Source organism: Adelges cooleyi, unplaced genomic scaffold (genome assembly GCF_023614345.1).
Source record: "Adelges cooleyi isolate 19-005CV unplaced genomic scaffold, UGA_ACOO_1.1 ACOO_flye_CR_arks_rails_tigmint_CR_PRNA_8, whole genome shotgun sequence".
Taxonomy (NCBI): Eukaryota; Metazoa; Arthropoda; class Insecta; order Hemiptera; family Adelgidae; genus Adelges; species Adelges cooleyi.
The window spans coordinates 6,306,674-6,326,064 of record NW_026096513.1 but is presented as its reverse complement, the minus strand read 5'-3'; the positions used below and the strand labels follow the sequence as shown (position 1 = coordinate 6,326,064).

Genomic DNA, 19,391 nt, shown 5'->3' with positions numbered 1-19,391 from the left:
TAATTACTCGGACATAATTATTTTTAATTTCTTCTACTGATCTATTTTCCGTTTTATTAGAATTAGAACCTTCACCGTTTTGCTTTTTATTTTCGTTGTACATTCGCTTTCTGCATTCACTAATATCGTGGTTGTTCTTTTTACAATATTTGCAAAATTGAACGCTATTCCCTTGATATTCTTCTTTCACTTGGACTTTTGACCCATTATTGACAGTCGGATTTCGAAAATTTTATATTTTGTTAAAACTGGTTCTACATTCAACACTGGTATGTCCAAACCTATTGCATCGATGGTACTTAACGGATTGTTTGTCGGTTGCTTTGTAGTTATTATTTTTATTAATTTTGTTACTAGTCCTCCAATTACCAGAATGGTCTTGCGATTTTTCTTCTTCAATTGCGAGACAGACGGCTCACTCAAAAGAGTCGACGTCCCGAGCCTTTAAAATAATGCTAATGGAAAATTTAACACCCGTGACAAAAACACTTAGTGCGTGGGCTTGTACGGTTTGGGCAATTATTTGAGATTCTTTCTTGGTTTTACCCGACGTTAGAGCATTAGTTAATTCATGGTAAGTTTTTTCAATGCGGCCTGAAAATTCCTTGACTGGTTCGCCTTCTTTTTGTCGCATAGCACTTAATTGCATTTGTAAATAAGAAACTGAGTGAGTTGTGCCGAAAATAGATCGAAAATGAACCTTAAGTTCTTTCCAATTTCCTATTTCCCTGTAACGGATGGCTTCATGTGCTTTTCCCGATAGCTGCGCGATGATTGCTTGTAGAACGATACCTTTATTAGCATCAGCAACGTTACCTAACACAAATTCATATTGAGCCTCAAAAGTGGCTAACTCTGATTCGGTCCCGCCACTGAACTTAGGTGTAAGTTTCAGTGCGTCCCCTAAACTCATTTTTTCACTCATTGTAGTGCCTATTAGAGCTTCACTAGAAGTTTGATTTAAAATATTGGGATCCCCCGTGTCGATCAATGGATAAACAGTAAATGGAAAATTAGACAGACTACGTGTGATCATAAATAAACAACTAATAAAAGAAAATGGTAAAACTATTCGGACCTGAAATAAAACACAACAATGACCACTTACCGTTTCATCTTAGAAAATTAGGTATTCTTTTTTTTTTAAATGGAAGGTGGTATGAAAGATCTGCCGTAATTAGAGCTAAATAATAAATTCAAAACAGTTTAAGGGCCCAAATTCTCTATGAATTGTTTTAAGCCAAATATTAAACACTACAATATTAGCCAGAAACTTGATGTTTTAATATACTAGCTTGTTACTGCATCTTAAAATTCCACCACTACTCTAAATTTATCTCGGTACTTCAACAAGACATGTAAATGATCTTTCGTGGTTGCACACTCGGCTGAAAAACTTTTTAAATCAGTACTACACTTTCAAAAAATAGAATAAATTAATACAACATTTTAAAGTGTATAATTATATAAGTTACGAAGTTAACTGTTACGAAGTTTACGGTTAAGAATACCAACTTCACAAATTCAAAATGTTTAATTAATTATACAATAAATAGTTTCAACCACCTGAAGTTATAACATTAAATAAATGTAAAGAAAGTTTATTTTTAGTATGGTATATTTATAAGTTTGCCATGTAATTTTGCTTGTTTCATATTTTGAATTTCTCTGGTATCAATCGTCTTTAGATTTTGTGCTAGTTCTGCAAAAAAAAAAAACCAATTAAATTTATATAATATTATAATAATACATGGGCGCTTAATGAATTTCGCATACCTTCCCAAAAAAACTCTGTTTATCAATAAACCAAACGGCGCGTCAACAAGGAAATGCATTATTAGAGCCGCTAAATATGTCGTTAAAATCGTATAAGTTGTTATCATTACCTAAAATTAAAAAATATATTAAAAAAGCGGTTTCTTACACTAGTTAATAACATAATTTTGATCAAAATAATGAATCCTAGCTTGATTAATTACACATATATTTCATTCGAATATATTTATATAATATATTTAATATTTATAATATATTTATTTGAATGACCAAACTTTGGGTGCCCGTACAGAAAACTGAACCATTACTATTGCGGTAAAATTGACCAGGTATAGTGAATAAGAGAGTTTGTGTAATAAACCAGTGAATCGATTGTTCAGTAATTTTTCCAGAATACCTACCAATAATAATTCATAAGAATAATTTGTATGGAAGTAAGTGTTGTACATTGCATAAGACAGATGTTGGAGAAATGGAATACTCTTTTAAAGGAGATATTTTAGTAGTTGAATCTGCGTGCAAAAATAAGTTTATACTTAATAACTATTGTAAAAATAAGATTGCATTGACATTACTTACCATAACTAGAAGTAGTGTGACAGATAGCGATCCACATGTAAAGTAAGGGCGTATTTAGATGGTTAAGGCTTGAATAAATAGATGACTCAATTGCATTGTAATCCCTATGTCTTTTAAAGAATACATTACTGTACAATTGGACATATATGTAAAGATCAAAGGCAACCAGAGTAGTTATAAAAGTAGTTGTCTAAACATTTTTTTTTTAAACGAAAACCATTGTAATCTGTGGCGTTATGCAATTACTTTAGACATTTTTACTTGTTTTTTTTTAAAAACTTCGACAGTATCACCAGCTAACAGTCCAATATAAAATGGTAAACCCCGTACATAGAATCGGCTGTATAGGTACGTGAAATGATATGAGGCTGAACTAGTTGATTGACTTAAGTTTAACAGAAATCTATCAAAAAAAAAATAATGTAAATATTTTAATAACATAAACGTTACTTTACTGATAAGACTATACGCTTAGCAAAATACAGATGTATTTTCAATTCAATACTAATAAAATTAGTTTTTGATCGATATAAATGGAATATTCGTTTAAAACAGTTACCGAAGTGTACTGAAATACATTTTTAAACAACATTTTTTCAGAGATGTTATTGAGCTCATTTTTGCGAATCTTCAATACAATATCTTTTTTAGGCTCAATCTCGGCAATGGCGACCTCTATGACCACTGACGGATTTAATATTTGGTCATAACCCACATCTGGCCATAAGATATCCTACTTGACTTTCAAGTCAGTTTGAAAATACATTTCTTGACAAAAAAATACATTTTTTTTTCCATTTAAGTACTACTTGCTTGATGGTTTTTAGCTTTCAGTGTAATGCCACTAGATTTGATCTGCATGTACAAAGCCTACTAGCAACTTTTATCATATAAAAAATAAATACTAGAAAATACTAACGATAAACTGAATTTGGTAATTCCGTCTAATTTCGAGTAGTATGTTAAAGCAAACTTGATTACAACATTTTAATAAATCGAACGTTGCCTTAATGATAAGAATACATACTATAAAAATACAGATGCATTTCTTAAATCATGATTGATAAAGTCCAAAGAATTTTAATTAGTGGTAAAATTAATCGTTTTAAACCATGTTTTTGGTATTTACGTAAAGAGTAAAGTAAATGTATAATACAATGTAAAAGTTACACTTATGTTACAGTTGCCCACCTTGACTTCATACATATTAATGTACATACAAAAATATTTTATTAAGTTTGAGGTGAAATAGAATGAGAAAAATGTATTCTTTTAGAGAAATTTTCAAAAAAACAAACCGTTTGGTGAGAAAATACGATATTTATATTAAAAGTATAACAAGAAACAAAAAAGTTTTACAATGAAAAACGCACGTTATAATAAAGCTATTATAGAAAATGTATTCTACGATAGAGGTGTAACAATAGTATGATAAATAAAATAAAACAATATAAAGATAAAATATTACATACTATATTTAGCTATAAATTATTTAGTATTCAATTACAATAAGTTGCAAATGAGAAAAGTTTGGTGAGATGAACATCTTATTTATAATTCATTTATGGTTTTCATCGTTTTGATGCTTGGGGAGGGGGATATTAGTTAGTTAGGGGTGCATAGTTAGTTACTTGTATGGTTAGATAAAATAAAAGCTACTATTTGGCAACGATGTTCAATGAAAGATACAAGCCGGGATAGAAAATAGCTACAAATATCAATCTGTTTAAATTTTCTAAATATGATTTTATGATTAATTTTATCGAATGCCTTAGTCAAATCGGTGTATATAACCTCGACATTTGATCCATTTGAAAGGGCGTCAGATACAAAAGTTTGATAAGAAGTAAATTAGTTATAGTACTAGTTTTCCATGCATCAGGGATAATACCGTTGGAGAGTGCTAAATTAGACAAGTACAATAAAGGATGGGAAAGAACAAAGTTACAATTTTTTAGAAATACACTTGGCATTAAACAACTCAGGACTCATACTATTAGGTAAGAAATTATTTTTGCTTATATCATTAATGAATATCCAAAATTGATTGGGTTGAACATTTAAAACTTTCTGAATTTTGATTCTGTAATTTTGATAATATTTTTATGAATTCATTTAGTGTCAATTTTCTTTTGATTTTGTGCTAGGTCTTCTACAAAAAAACGAAATAAATCTATATAATATATGGCTTGCTTATATGATAAAATGAGTATAGCATACCTTCCAAAAATAACTCTGTTTATCAATAAACCAAACGGCGCGTCAACAAGAAAATGCAACACAACAGCCGCTATATATACCGTAAATATTATATAAATTGATTTTATTACCTATAATTAAAAAATATATTATAATAAGGGTAACCTATGTCATATGACCACATCATCAATATAGGTAAATTTATAAAAATAAATATGGGCAGTGCTTACGACGACTCGAGACTAATTACTAAACAATTAAATTAACTTCACGCTTAGTTGCAAAATGTAAAACAATATAAAAGACAATTAAATTAAATGATATTTCGTCAGTCGACTTTACCGTAAACACATGTCCACCGTAACCATCAGTCAAGAGTACTCGGTTGTCGCTGTCCGTCTACAAGGTTTAAGTTCGAGTATTTGTTCATTTAACATTTAGTAGTCTCTACTCTCTCCTCATGCACTTATCTTGCATGGTGCACATTCCTTTCTTAAAGTACCCGTGTCTTGCGACTCGTACGCCGCTTGTACCTATCCTTTCTTAATCTCTAATTCTTTTTAATTCAGTGACATCCTCGAAGAACCTGGACAGCAATCGGTTAAACTCTTGTTCTCTGACAAGTGTCAGTTTCAGTTCAACTTGTGTATAAATCAGGAGTGTCTATTACGTTCGTTTTGTCTTACAACACCTTACACAGGTTAACAACATAATTTTTATAAAAATTATGAATCCCTGCTTGATTTTGTATATGTACATTATACTCAGATTAAGGATTTGACAAGAGCTTAGTTTAATACCCAGTATGTTTAGGTCGGGTTATGATAGGTGAGAAAAACCATTATTACTAATAACTTACGAGTATTTGTGTTGAGGAAACTTCGGATGCCCGCGCAGAAAAAATAATCATTAATATTACGGTAATATTGACCTGGTATAGTGAATATGAGAGTTTGTGTAATAAACTAGTGAATCGATTGTTAAGCAATTTTTCTAGAAATCCTGGAAATGAAAGATAACATTAAAATAAATTATCCTGTTATTTTCTCTACAGGATGATATATTAATTATAAATGCACACTATTACTTAAAGTACGGAAGTTTTGTAGTTTTTCCATTTTGGAAAAAAGTTGATTAAGTTATTATCAAATTATTTAGTTTCCTAGATTTGATTGGACTATAGACAGTTTTCAAAAACTACGTTTTACTCTTAAAAGTATAATAATTAGGTCGAGAGGAATGTTGGAGTATAGTTTTATTATTATCTTTAGTTTTATCATTCTATTAATGCATTCAACGTTCCGACTTGTTTTTAAACTTTAACAATTGAAAACTTATTGAAATTAAAAAAGAGCTACTATGGTTTTGAATAGTTAACTATTTTTTTTTTTTTAAATATAATATTATACTATTTAGATGTTAAAAGTTGATAAAATTAGAATTAAGCGAACAAATTAAAAACTACAAAATTATAATATTTTCATAGAAAATGAGTGTTTACGTTTAAAAAACACAAACATCTTTATCTGGAAAATGTGTACAAAAGGACAACAATAATTTGTATTTATTTATTAGTTTTTATATTTATTTATTTGAATTTAACGGGTTTGACAACCCAATTACATGTGTAATATTATATTTACAGTTTTATAAATTAGTAGGAATACAGTATGGAAAGAAGTGTTGTACATTGCATAAGAGAGATGATGGACAAATTGAATACTTTTTTAAAGGGTATATTTGAGTGGTTAAATATGCGTGCAAAAATAAGTTTATACTTGATAACTATTGTAAAAATAAGATTGCATTGACATTACTTACCATAACTAGAAGTAGTGTGACAGATAGCGATCCACATGTAAAGTAAGGGCGTATTTAGATGGTTAAGGCTTGAATAAATAGATGACTCAATTGCATTGTAATCCCTATGTCTTTTAAAGAATACATTACTGTACAATTGGACATATATGTAAAGACCAAAGGCTACTAGAGTAGTTATAAAAGTAGTTGTCTGAAAAATACATTTTTTTTTATTCAAAAACAATTGTAATCTGTAATGTTATGCAATTACCTTAGACATTTTGACTTGTTTTTTTTTTAAAACTTCGACAATATCACCAGCTAACAGTCCAATATAAAATGGTAAACCCCGTACATAAAATCGGCTGTATAGGTACGTGAAATGATATGAGGCCGAACTACTTGATTGAAATAAATTTAACGAAAACCTATAAAAGGTAAAAATGTAATAACGTGAACGTTGCCTTGCTAATAAGAGTACGCACTGTGTACTCCTGTGTCCACGAATGGATTTTCGTCTAAAACAGTTAAACACTTCTATTGCTAAAATTATTAGAAAATACTAACGATATATTGAATTTAGTAATTCCTTCTGATTTCGAGTAGTAAGTTATAGCAAACGGAATGATTAATGATACGGTAATCAGCAAGGCTATTATAACATTGCCGATTTTGCGGTTTTTTCCATAAATGTAAACGACCATAATTCCAATAACCATTAACTGTAGTTGTAACGAAATGAAATAACCGGCGTAGAGACACTAAACATAAGTTACTATAATGGTTATACAATTATTCTCTTTTATTTCAGTAAAATTTAGATTTTGATACTCACTTGTTTTTCTCCATCGACAAAATTATTTATAACTAATAGATTAGTCCACCAATATTTTTTACATTGGTTTGCTTCCACACCCATTTGGTTTGCCCAAAAAGGTCCATTTCCCATATGGGGGACAATAAATATTGTAAGAATTATCATTGTGACATGAACCGGTAGTGATCTGGAATAATTTTTATACAAATTTAACGTTTATTGTAAATTGTAGAAAATTTATCACGATATAAAACGCAGCGATTACTTCAGATATTTATAGATAATTATCTTTGTGATTTGAAACCAATCACATCCGGGTTTTCTGAGCTTATTAATAGTTGTCATGTATAATAAGTAACCAGATATAAATATAAAAGAGTCAATTGCATTATTGAATGATAATACCAAATTGTTGTGGGTATCTTGATGAATCTAAAATAAACGAAAAGTAATACATCATTAGTATGTTTTTATCACTGGTTGATGAAAAGGATAGTATTAGGTATATTGGACTTTATGATTTCGCAATAACGAAGTAAATAAACCTATTTTATATGTTTTATCATGTTGTATGCGATGAATGACAATAAAAGAATAAACACGTTGTACCTCTTCAACTGGTTTTGGGTACAACCGCGGATGATTGATACCAATTAGACGTCCATGTCCTATTACGATCGACATCATTTGGATTGACACCAAACCATTAAAGATATTGAGCTCATTGTCCTTATTATATTTGATAAGATCATTTCCATTTTTTATTACCGAAAACATATTTAGTACTTCCAAATTTTGCGCTGAAATAAAACATGGACGAAAAACATTATATTCAATAGATACTCTAACAAATATAAAGAGGAAAGATTCATATGTTTGTTCTATGTTATATTATATAGTCAATAGTTCGTTATAGTTCTTTTAAGTATATTTTGTCTAAACTGAGTATTTCGTTACTGATATTGAGAGACAGTAGTTGTTTTTACTTACAAGCTGAGAAGGTATTGTTTTACATTGATGTTTTACATTATTTTTGTGTCTGGACCCATAATATCTTAATAAACCGCTAAATTAATTTTTTTTTGTGCCAACTTTGATATTTATAGATCAAATAGTACTTTTTTGGCCAAAAATTAAAAAAAGGCACTCTCCCCTTTAATAATTACCAAACAAATTACCATATTTTTCAACTTAAAATAACAACGCACTATAATTTTCTTTAAAATAGTCAAATTTGTTCCAAATATTTTTTAAATTTCTTTAAACATAGTAATAAACATTGACAAACCAAAATAATTTTTATAAACTCTTTTACCAAAATTAGTTTTATTAGTTTCTTATAGTTTATTATATAAGTTGTACTCATTGTAACAAACAAATTTTTCCAGTTTTACATTCTGAGTAAACCGAATTAGTGTAGCATACTTTTTCTAATCCAAATAAAATATACTATTATATATATCATTGAAATAATAGTATTTAAAACAATAGAACTAGCATTTATTTTGAATTTTTATACTTACACGGTTGGTTTTCACGACCATTGCGTAGGGCTACTAAATGATAAGTCGTCGAAAATGATACAATCAAAATCAGCAAGCCAAAAAACCCGCTAAACGAAAAATATACCGAGTATTTAATACATTTACATATTAAAAAGCTGTTTAAAATAAATGTATGGATTAGATAAATCAAGGCGATATAGTAGTGAAATCGACAAAGATTTTAAATTATGTCCTGTTTAGATGTAAAGTAAAATCTAAAATAACTTTTTGGGCCAATTCCCAAAAAAAGTACCTTAACTTAATTGTATTTTAAGGATATTTAGAGATTTTTTTAATTTGTTTAAAATTCTGATGGGAGCATCTTCTTAGCTTTTCTAACATGCTTACCAAGTTACATAATATCCTGTGTCGTAAGGGAAAAAATGCTTGTTAGTGTTACATAAATCCGGTTTAACTTTGACTTGCGCTTTTAGTTGATGAGACAGGAATATACGATCGAGTTCTCTTTGTAATGAAACTTCAAGATCTGCGGATGAACACGCTTCTGGTATACAGACGCCGAGATTGATAACATTTCTTTTATACCGGTCACCATAATCGATAAACTGTTAATTAAAATAAGTGAAATGTATTAAGACATTTTAGATGAAAAAGTAATCAGTAGTATTTAAAGTATAAGCGAATGTATTTCTGGCTAACGTATATGATACTTGGTCACTAACAAAAAGAGAGGAGGATGAAAACTGATGGGTGTTGAAAGGAAAGTATTAACAGCAAATATATTATGGTCAAGTAATAAAATCACTCTTGGAGATCTGCCGTATCTTTTTTAAATTGGTCCCGTTCTTTCACCTCACTAACAGTTTTTATAAAAAAAGTTTGTTCTTTTCTTAGTGTCGTACACAACCAAACTATTATCGACATTCCTAATATCATAAATGGTGATTCTTGTATTTTGTAGTTATTAACCAATGGTATTTGCTCATTAATTTATTTGTTTAATTTACGCACAAATAAAATAAAATTAATTATATTTACCCCAAGTATTTCTTGCCATGCGTTATCGAAACTTGCGTACTCATCTTTACTGTACTGGGTGAAGTTTTCGTTTGTTGAAGTCTGAAGTTCTATTGTTGACATACAATATTTTCCTTGAATAGGCTGATGCACACTGATGCACTCGTCATAAACGCCAATGTGATGTGTGTTGCCTATTAATAATCCGTTCAGGTATCTAGGCCATGAGTCAGACACTATAAAATTCAATGTTAGAAATTGTTATGTTAAAATTATGTTAAGGATTATACAATACAATATATATAAATGTATTCAGATACATTTATATATATTATACAATTTTTGCCGTTATACAATTTGCAATTAAGCTTTATTGTTAGTTTAATCGTTTGGTCATCAGTCTCAAGTCACCGGAAGCACTGCCCGCAATTATTAAAAAAATATGTAACCTACGTGACCTATGTGACGTGGTCATCATATAACACTACTATGACTTTAAGTCATACATTAACCAATTATGTAAATATTGCACTACTATTCTTTTTACTTGTTTTTAGGCGAATTTTCGATATGTAAACTATCAACTATGATTTTTTTTATATGATATTTAATGAAAGAAGATCTTTGCTAGGTCCATGGGAAATCACCAAATGTTAGAGCGGCTATAGTTATATAGCTATAGAATGGTAATGAACGATATAGCATAGGGTATAGTCACGCCCTTGGTATATTTTAGTTAGCACGTATTTTTTTTTATGAACATATTTTCATTTTTGTAATTTTCCCAGATATCATTTTAATTAAATAAATCATGTTTTATTTATTTGTGTTGAAGCGTAATTTTACGCCTAAGATTTTATTTGACCTGCTAACAATATTATTGATTTGTTCTATTTAGGTTTTAAACGCCATTTATTATACCATTCGGCTATAAGGATAAGATAGCTGTGCAAATTTGCAGAGGAAACATCTGGGTTTGATGTATTGAATTAATAGTATCTACTACGACTTTAAGTCAAGCATTATCTCTTTATGTAAATATTGCACTACTATTCGTTATGAAATAAAATATACTGAAATGTATTCCAATGAAAAATGTAAAATATAATTTTTAATTATAATATGTGTATGTTTAAAAAGTTGTAATATTTGTTTTAGAGTCAAAACATAATACACTTAAATATTTTACAATTTTGAGTAAATTTTTCAAATATTGTATAAATACAATAAACTATTTAAATTTCTGAGGCAATTAGAATGTTTAAATTGTATTCACCATTGATCTTATATTTAATAGAATATTTAACAATTCTGCCTAAGTTGGCATACTAATTTGTTGCTTTAAAATGTATAAAAGTTTGTTTGCAACTGGAAATGTCCTTTTACTCTATCGCTATAATTACAATTTTTTCACAATGTTAAATAATTTAATATGTCTAGATAATTTTAAAAGCATTATTACTGTGAAGAGTATAACTAAATTAAAAAATGATTTATTGTAAAAGTGCTGTGTCGATAAAGGGTGTAGTTTGCATAAAAATAAAATTTAAAAGAACGGTTTCCTTCTAATTACAATCACTACTAATTGTGACAATCGCTATTGATTGTAGCAATAAAGTGTAGTAGTAATTTTTAGGGAATATTTTCTACGATGAATATACATGGATATAGTTTAAATTAGTGCTTAAGAGCTAAGATAAACAAATAAAAGAATATTGACTTATAATATCTCAATACCATGTCTGTATAAAAAAAATATTCAGCTCTCTCAAAATAATGCTAAAAAATTAGTATATAATTGGTTGTTCTCTCTAATAAGTTAAAATATTATAAGCTTAGCTTCTATTGTTGTGTTTAACTTGTTTATTATTTTTATATTCTTGTTTCTCTTTTTTGTTGTTAATTTGCTATATATGCACATAAATTTTAGTTAAGTTCTATAACTCTCTATCTCTAACACAAGCTTTTAGCTTAAAACAGATAGATAATCATAAACAATTTTTATATACTGAAATTTTGTAAGTTATGATGATTTTAATAAAAAAAATAAGGCTATAGGCGAAAGAGATGGTAGTAGAAAAATGCATAGGACTTTGTTGTTTTTAATTCTGTTGTTAAGGACAATGATTTAATTGGCAAATAACACATGTTATTTTTTGTTTTGCTTCTCCCGGCCAGTTTATTATTAAAAATATCGACTAGATTTAAACTATAATATAGACTTATAGTTACTTGGTCAATGACCATCACTTACTTTTTACTGCCCAGTAGGAGTTATTTTTTAAATGGCTTAAGTACAATTTTGATTGCAGTCGACATGCGGAACTTCCAACATCTGTGACGGAAAACCCAACCAATGATTGATAAAAGAGATCGGCTAACCAAGGATAAACCGGCTCGAGTCTCGTGGCATTTCTGTCGACCAATTCTGAATTAATCGTATTCTGTAAAACTGGGTTTTTTGTATCGGTAGAAACAGTTAGACCATCAAAAGCGATTTCACTGGAAAATACTACAACCGGCAAAATAAACGTTAACAACGCCCACGCTCGAAACATTTTGAGTATCTATGTCAACTACACCGAGTTTTGCAAATGAATGTCTTAAGCTATCTATGTAGTCCGTATTATAATTTTAAGTCATGGCCTATTTGGTTATTCCACTACTTATTTTTCTTTACTTGTGTTAATTTCTTTTTTTAATTAAAAAATTCAAATGCGTGGTTCTACGGAAATCATTATAATTAAAAAAACTATAAAGTTTTGATTCTAAGACCATTTCAACATTCAAATAGGTTACATCATTATTTTCTTTTTTAGTATATAATTTCATATTTTCCGGGAAACAAATAACGTATAGTTTTTAATTTAACATAATTATGTATTTAATTACCATTTGTGTCATTTTTCAAATGCACATTTTCCCACGGTCCCTCGCTGCAAAATATTTTCGTGGAGGTATGCTTTTAGGCACACTTGCTCTATGTGAGTTGAAAAGGAAGATTTAAATGGAAGATAACATCGTTTATAATGTCAGACTTAAATACATTTTTATTACCAATTGAGTATACAAATATGATTTAATTTTGATAACGGTTTGTTAAATAAGGCCTGAACTAGTTTAAGAGATTACCGGAGATTCTAGCTGAATTTAACTTAGAAACAAGGTTGTCAGGATTTACTGTATCGCACGCTTTACGGATTTCAGTATTTTATTTTGTTTCAACTTGTAGGCCAGCTTCTACAGGTTCTAATAAATCAGTGTAAGCGTTTAGAAGATTAGTTTCAGTAGACTAACCTGATATAAATCTATGTTAATTAAATAAAAGTATTTTTTTTAAAGATCTTGATAATGGTTGTTCTTAAAGTTTTCGAACAATTTAGGAAGTGATGATAGGTTAGATATAAGCCTATATTTAGTTAAAGAGGACTTGCAACCGGAATTGAAATAGGAACCTAATAACTAAGTTTCCTCAAGGACTGAAGATGTCCACATTTTAGAGACCAATTAAAAATAATTTGTATTGGAAGGAATGCCTACACGGATTTAAGATAATTTCGGAAACATCATCTGGACCAGGACTATAGCTAAATCTTATTCCCACAGGTCCCATATGTAATAGAAGAAAAGCTCGGGTAAGCGGCGGTGAATGGGTATTTTAAATATATATGTAAAGTCTCTTAATCGGGGTGTGCATGTGTGTATATTTACTTCAAGGGCTCACTTCCTGCCTCTAGACTTACTATTACACAGTGTTATAATATTGTATATAGTACATACCTTGTCGTGGAGTTACTCGAAGCTCTATGACCTTGTCGATATTCCTTGAGTATGTGATCTTGATATGTCGAGATGAACGTTGTTTTAACGCGAATGTTTTCATTCATAAAATATTTCAGACACTGGTGTTTTAACGTTATCTTACGACCATCTGTTTCTCGTTAAAGTGTAATTCAGTACACGGTCTACCAATGGTTTTATAATAATCAATGCGCTTGTCAGAAATAACAACGTCTACTGAGTTATTATAAGCCGACTACATTCCTTGCTGACCAAAAATAGTCACATGGGTGTAATAGGATTGTTCGACCGCTAGAATTAATGTCCTTTAACGATACCTTTAAGAGGAAAGTAATTAGGTATAGGTATATGAATATATAATGAACGAAAGAACAACAGTGTTTTTGTTGGTTAATAATGATACGTGTGTGATAAGAAACTCGTACGGTTTAAAATATTTAAGTGATTGAATTGTAATGAATATAGTATTTTTTATGTATCGCGACGCACTTAGCGTATGAGTGTGTAAGGATAGTAAGGAAGGATTAGGATATTGGTGGCCGCGGCGGACTGATAACAGCTACCCGACTTTGGCGTCCACACAATAAGGAAGGATATTGGTGGCCGCGGCGGACTGATAACAGCTACCCGACTTTGGCGTCCACACAATAAGGAAAGAAAGGTTGAATGAGAGATGTAAGAAGACAACTGCGCTTCGCTGCGCTGTAGGCTGGGTTAAATAGTGCGTTTTTGTGTTGGTTAAGTTCGTGTCGGTTAAGTTCGTGTCGAGTCATGTGTCCGACCCCTTCTTTAATGAACTTATTGTTATGTAAATATTACGCCTCTCATGAGTATGTACGCTATCTATTAGAGTATTTAAAGTTTATTGAAATTATTCAAAGAGGTTCTATATCACACTACGCGCGTTGTATATTGAATAATAATAACATGATAGTTATATAAAAATGTCACATATAGCATGAATTTGAATATATAATATGTTATAACAAAAGTATAGTTTAATAAATATAGTTAAAACTTAAACATATGATTTATGTTACTACACATAATTATGTCTGACATAGTTAGTTCAAAACGAGGTATATTGCTCTTATCAGGTATAGAGATGTTAAAAATATTAACATATAAAAAAATGAATATATATATAAAAATTCTTTGAACTATACTTAGTTTTTCCTATATGTTTTTTTTAATGATATTAAATGAAAACAATATATGCACTGTTCAGAACGTTTTTGCCAGCAATTGTATTTTATAATTTAATTTATAATTTCTTAGTAGAAAAATGGAATCCAAATTATGCAATTTCAAAGATTTGAATAAAAAATATGTTTATATAATATACTATTTGAATCATTAAATAGACGAGTCAATGAATAACATAAGATTTAAGTTTCCAATGAGGCACACAGTTTTTTAAATTAAAAATGTATGATTAAATTTCAAATTGGTTTTTTTTTTTTTATAATCTTAATTAAATAAACAATAAAGTTTAAATTTCCCAAGAAAATTAAAATATTTAAATAATTTTTATTATTTTATTATTATTATTCTCTATTATTGTTTAAAAGTTTAACTTTAATTAATAAATTTACCTAAGTGTAATTTTCCTTGATTTCGTTTTAATTAAATAAAATATAAAATTATTCCCCAGACTATTTTTGCGAAATTTTTCTGGCAACATTGAGCATTTTATGTTAAATATGTAATTCTGCAGAGGAAATAATAATGTAACATATGTTGATGTTAATGCATTTTCACCGCCTTTCTAAAAAAACGAATACAAAAAGTACCGACAATAAACTTATATGAAAAGAAGAAATCTAATTGCAAAAGTCGTTGTTCCAATGTTTCAAGGGAAAATAATACCAAGGTCCTCTATTTAACCCGTATACAGGGTGATCCAACTAACGGAAGACACTCATTTACTCGGAAAATATGAATATTTTGAAAATTATTTTTTACCTATACTTGTATGTACATATTATTCTAAATTTGTCAATAATAATAATAATTTAAATTTAACGATTCGAAGGCAATAGTTTTAATAAATAAGTGTGAATAAAAACTAAATAATTTAGCTTACGTCTGTATGTGAGCTTATCGAGATTTAATAAAGACTTGAATAATTGAATTTCTATGCTCAGTTTACATATTAAATTTAAAGCTTACTGTACGAAAAAACAGTCTTGGACACGTTCTTAGTCGTCAGTAAGTCCACTTTGGACTGGACTCTGCAGTATGGAGCCATACTCTAAAATTGAAGGAACTAAACTAATATACAGAGTTCTGGTGCACATTAAACTTGAAAAATTATAAAAATTTCTCCTAATGAAACCTAATGGAGGAGTGGCCGAGTGGGTAAGGCGGCAGTGAGTTAGCGCTCACTGTCGCCGGTTCGACACTCGGTCACAGGCGCTCCGTTTGTTGGGCGAGCAATCGTCCGGTAAAAAATATAGTTTAAAAAAACTAAAAACACCCTTAAATAGTAAAAAAACTAAATAGTAGAAAATAATTTTCAATGTATAAATCAATTATTAAACATTTTCAACATAGAAATCAATTAATAAAAAATAAATAGTATTATTGTGAAAAAAGCGTGGGGTGATACATATATCAGTTCTTGAAAAGCGCCCCACACTTTTTTCACAATAATACTATTTATTTTTTATTAATTGATTTCTATATTGAAAATTTTTATTAATTGATTTCTATATTGAAAATTATTTTTTACTTTTTAGTTTTTTTACTATTTAAGCGTGTTTTTAGTTTTTTTAAACTATATTTTTTTTAAATTCTAGTACATACGTGTCTCTATTACTTGAAAACTTCAGGTAAACAACAATGAATACACGCATGTAGCGAATCATATTTATTAGTTCTAACGTAAACCATGGGGGGAAAGAATCCTGATATGAAGTGAATTTAGAAATAAACAAATCCAAGGCACTTAAGACAGTATCATTAAAAATATTTGTGGCCGTATCCACATCCTTACCATTAAAACTGTTAAGCCAATCCACCATCGCTAAATGAGAACAAAGAGCTGAAAAGTCATCGCGCTTAAAATTATATTTACATTCAGTTAAATTCATAGCATTCAGTTTAGGTTCGAAGATAAAACTAATATTTAACGGTGGGTGGCAGTTATCAAAGTTGTTCAAGTTTGAAAATACTAAATCTAAAGTAGAACCGGTTGTATTGAGTCGTGCCGAGTTAAATAGACGAAAGTTAAAGCGAGCAAAATTTTCAACAATCGCAAGCAATTTCGGCGACAACGGTCCGTCAAATGACAGACCATGGAAATCATTATTGATGTGAATGTTGGGTAAATTGTAGTCGCCGATAAGCAACAGGTTAGCATTATCACCAGGATTTGATAAAATTCACTCTACCGTTTGAACATGGCATAAGTACGTTTCCACCGTGCACAGAGGAGGTAAATAAACTGAACCGATTATACATTTAGTGTTGTGGTAAGAATTGACTGATATAAATAGTTGTTCAACATTATTAATCGGAGAAGATACTAATTCAGCAATATACTTTTTATTTACACAAATCATAACTCCGCCACCTCTGTTATAAGAACTAGTATTTATGTTTGTATCAAACCTAAATACATTATAATAAAAAAGGCCAAGTTCGTCATATGTAAACTAAAACTAAAATGATATAATAACATAATTCTCGATAATATTGTTTTAGATTAAGTATCTTATGCGAATTTTTAATATTAAATGTTAAAACATAGTAGTTATTTTTACTTGAAAGTCACTCCATATTATGTAGAGTTGATAAATCTTTTTTTTAACGTAAATTTAAGTTAGATTTGATGTTTTATGAACGTTGTAGCTGTCTTCATATAAACTAAAAGATTTTTATATTTTATATTTGATTATAATTTTTTATTATAGTTATTCAAATATCAAGCTTTTAGTTGATTAATATTTTATAATTTAACTCAAATTCTGTATTTTATATGATTTACGATTAAGACATAAATCTTAATACTGATAAAATAGTTTTTGATTAAATTATTGTTTGCTGGTTTATATTGCTCTTGGTATCGAATGTACTGATTTAAACTGTACTTGGTTTAGACTGTACTTAGTTTATACTGTATTGGTATAGGCAGAACTTTATTTAAATATTGATAAACGCATTGTACCTAATAATAATAATGTTTTCAATAATGTATTTTTAGTATTATGGTGGATATAATTAGGGTTGGTCGTCTATCTATAATACTTTAGTTTTAAAATTTACTTACCCATATATGGTAATTAACAAAATAATCAAAATATTATTTAGCTAACTGTAGCCTGTTGATTTACTAACACATCGCAACCTAGGAATTGACTACGATCAAAATGTAGTTTTCACTTTTTATTATTTTTTTTTTCATTAAGAAGTTTGGCTAGTGATTTTAATAGATTCAATCAATAAAAATAATCAAAGTGTTAAATTACATAAGTTATTTAATATATATATTGATTTATAATATACAGTGATGGGTAATAACAAAAGAAGAAAAAAAAGGATAATTATAAATAAACAACTATGTAATTCCTACAAAATTAAATTACCAACTTCACTAATTCAAAAAATTAAATTTAATAATTAATAAAAATGTTCAACCACCTGAAGTTAAATAAATGTATAGAAAGTTTATATTCTGTTAAATGTTTTTAGTATGGTGTATTTATAAGTTTGTCATGTAATTTTGTTTGTTTCAAATTTTGAATTTTTCTGGTATCAATTGTCCTTAGATTTTGTGCTAGTTCTTCTACAAAAAAAAAAGGAATTAAATATATATAATATTTTAACAATACATGGTTACTTATAGTCATAAGAAAATATCGCAAACCTCCCCAAAATAACTCTGTTTATCAATAAACCAAACGGCGCGTCAACAAGAAAATTCATTATTAGAGCCGCTAAATATGTCGTAAAAATCGTATAAATTGTTGTCATTACCTAAAATTAAAAAATATTATATTAAAATAAGGGATTTCTTACACTAGTTAATAACATAACTTTGATCAAAATAATGAATCCCAGCTTGATTCCGTACAAGTACATTACATTAAGAATAAGGATTTGACGAGAACTTATTTTAATACCCAGTATGTTTAGGTCGGGTTATGATAGGTGAGAAAAATCATTATCACTAACAACTTACGAGTATTTGTGTTGAGGAAACTTCGGATGCCCGCGCAGAAAAATTAATCATTAAAATTACGGTAAAATTGACCAAGTATAGTGAATATGAGAGTTTGTGTAATATACCAATGAATCGATTGTTCAACATTTTCTCTAGAAATCCTGGAAATAATAGATAACATTAAAAAAAATTATCCTGTTATTTCATGTACAGGATGATACATTTATTATAAAATGCTCACTATTACTTAAAATATTGCTGTTTTGTAGTTTTTCCATTTTGGAAAAAAGTTGATTAAGTTATAATCAAATAATTTAGTTTCCTAGATTTGATTGGAATATTTAAAGTTTTCAAAAACTACGTTTTAACTCTTAAAAGTTTAATATTTAGGTCGAGAGGAAGGTTGGAGTATAGTTTTATTATTATCTTTAGTTTTATCATTCTATTAATGCATTCAACGTTCCGACTTGTTTAAAAACTTTAATCGTTGAAATTTATTGAAATTCAGTAACAGCTACTATAGTTTTAAATAGTTAACTATTTTTATTTTTTTAATATAATATGTATACCATTTAGATGTTAAAAGTTGATAAAATTAGAATTAAGCGAACAAATTAAAAACTACAAAATTATAATTATTTTCGTAAACACTCATTAGAAAATGAGTGTTTACGTTTAAAAAACAAAAACATCTTTATCTGGAAAATGTGTACAAAAGAACAACAATACA

At 28.7% G+C, this 19,391-nt stretch overlaps 1 protein-coding gene across 12 annotated transcripts in view; it reads right to left on the bottom strand.

Annotated features, from left to right (window-relative positions):
* The window catches only part of LOC126845540 (O-acyltransferase like protein-like), a 37,772-nt gene that overhangs the window by 7,791 nt on the left and 10,590 nt on the right, over positions 1-19,391 (bottom strand). Inside the window, exons 1-13 of one of the 12 annotated variants that reach the window (XM_050584207.1) lie at positions 11,948-12,266; positions 9,715-9,929; positions 9,064-9,281; positions 8,695-8,783; positions 7,781-7,971; positions 7,437-7,603; positions 7,190-7,358; positions 6,922-7,115; positions 6,626-6,782; positions 6,376-6,565; positions 5,414-5,556; positions 4,576-4,685; positions 3,729-4,507 (exon numbers count right to left, since the gene is read on the bottom strand). In XM_050584207.1, coding sequence (XP_050440164.1) covers positions 4,477-4,507; positions 4,576-4,685; positions 5,414-5,556; positions 6,376-6,565; positions 6,626-6,782; positions 6,922-7,115; positions 7,190-7,358; positions 7,437-7,603; positions 7,781-7,971; positions 8,695-8,783; positions 9,064-9,281; positions 9,715-9,929; positions 11,948-12,251 — 2,178 coding nt within the window. In that variant the 5' untranslated portion in view covers positions 12,252-12,266 and the 3' untranslated portion in view covers positions 3,729-4,476. Of the gene's footprint in view, positions 1-1,566; positions 1,703-1,776; positions 1,887-2,051; positions 2,174-2,355; positions 2,546-2,566; positions 2,759-3,728; positions 4,508-4,575; positions 4,686-5,413; positions 5,557-6,375; positions 6,566-6,625; positions 6,783-6,921; positions 7,116-7,189; positions 7,359-7,436; positions 7,604-7,780; positions 7,972-8,694; positions 8,784-9,063; positions 9,282-9,714; positions 9,930-11,947; positions 12,267-19,391 lie in introns of those variants that run through there. The other 11 variants (XM_050584205.1, XM_050584203.1, XM_050584209.1 and 8 more) reach the window with 11 other exon arrangements.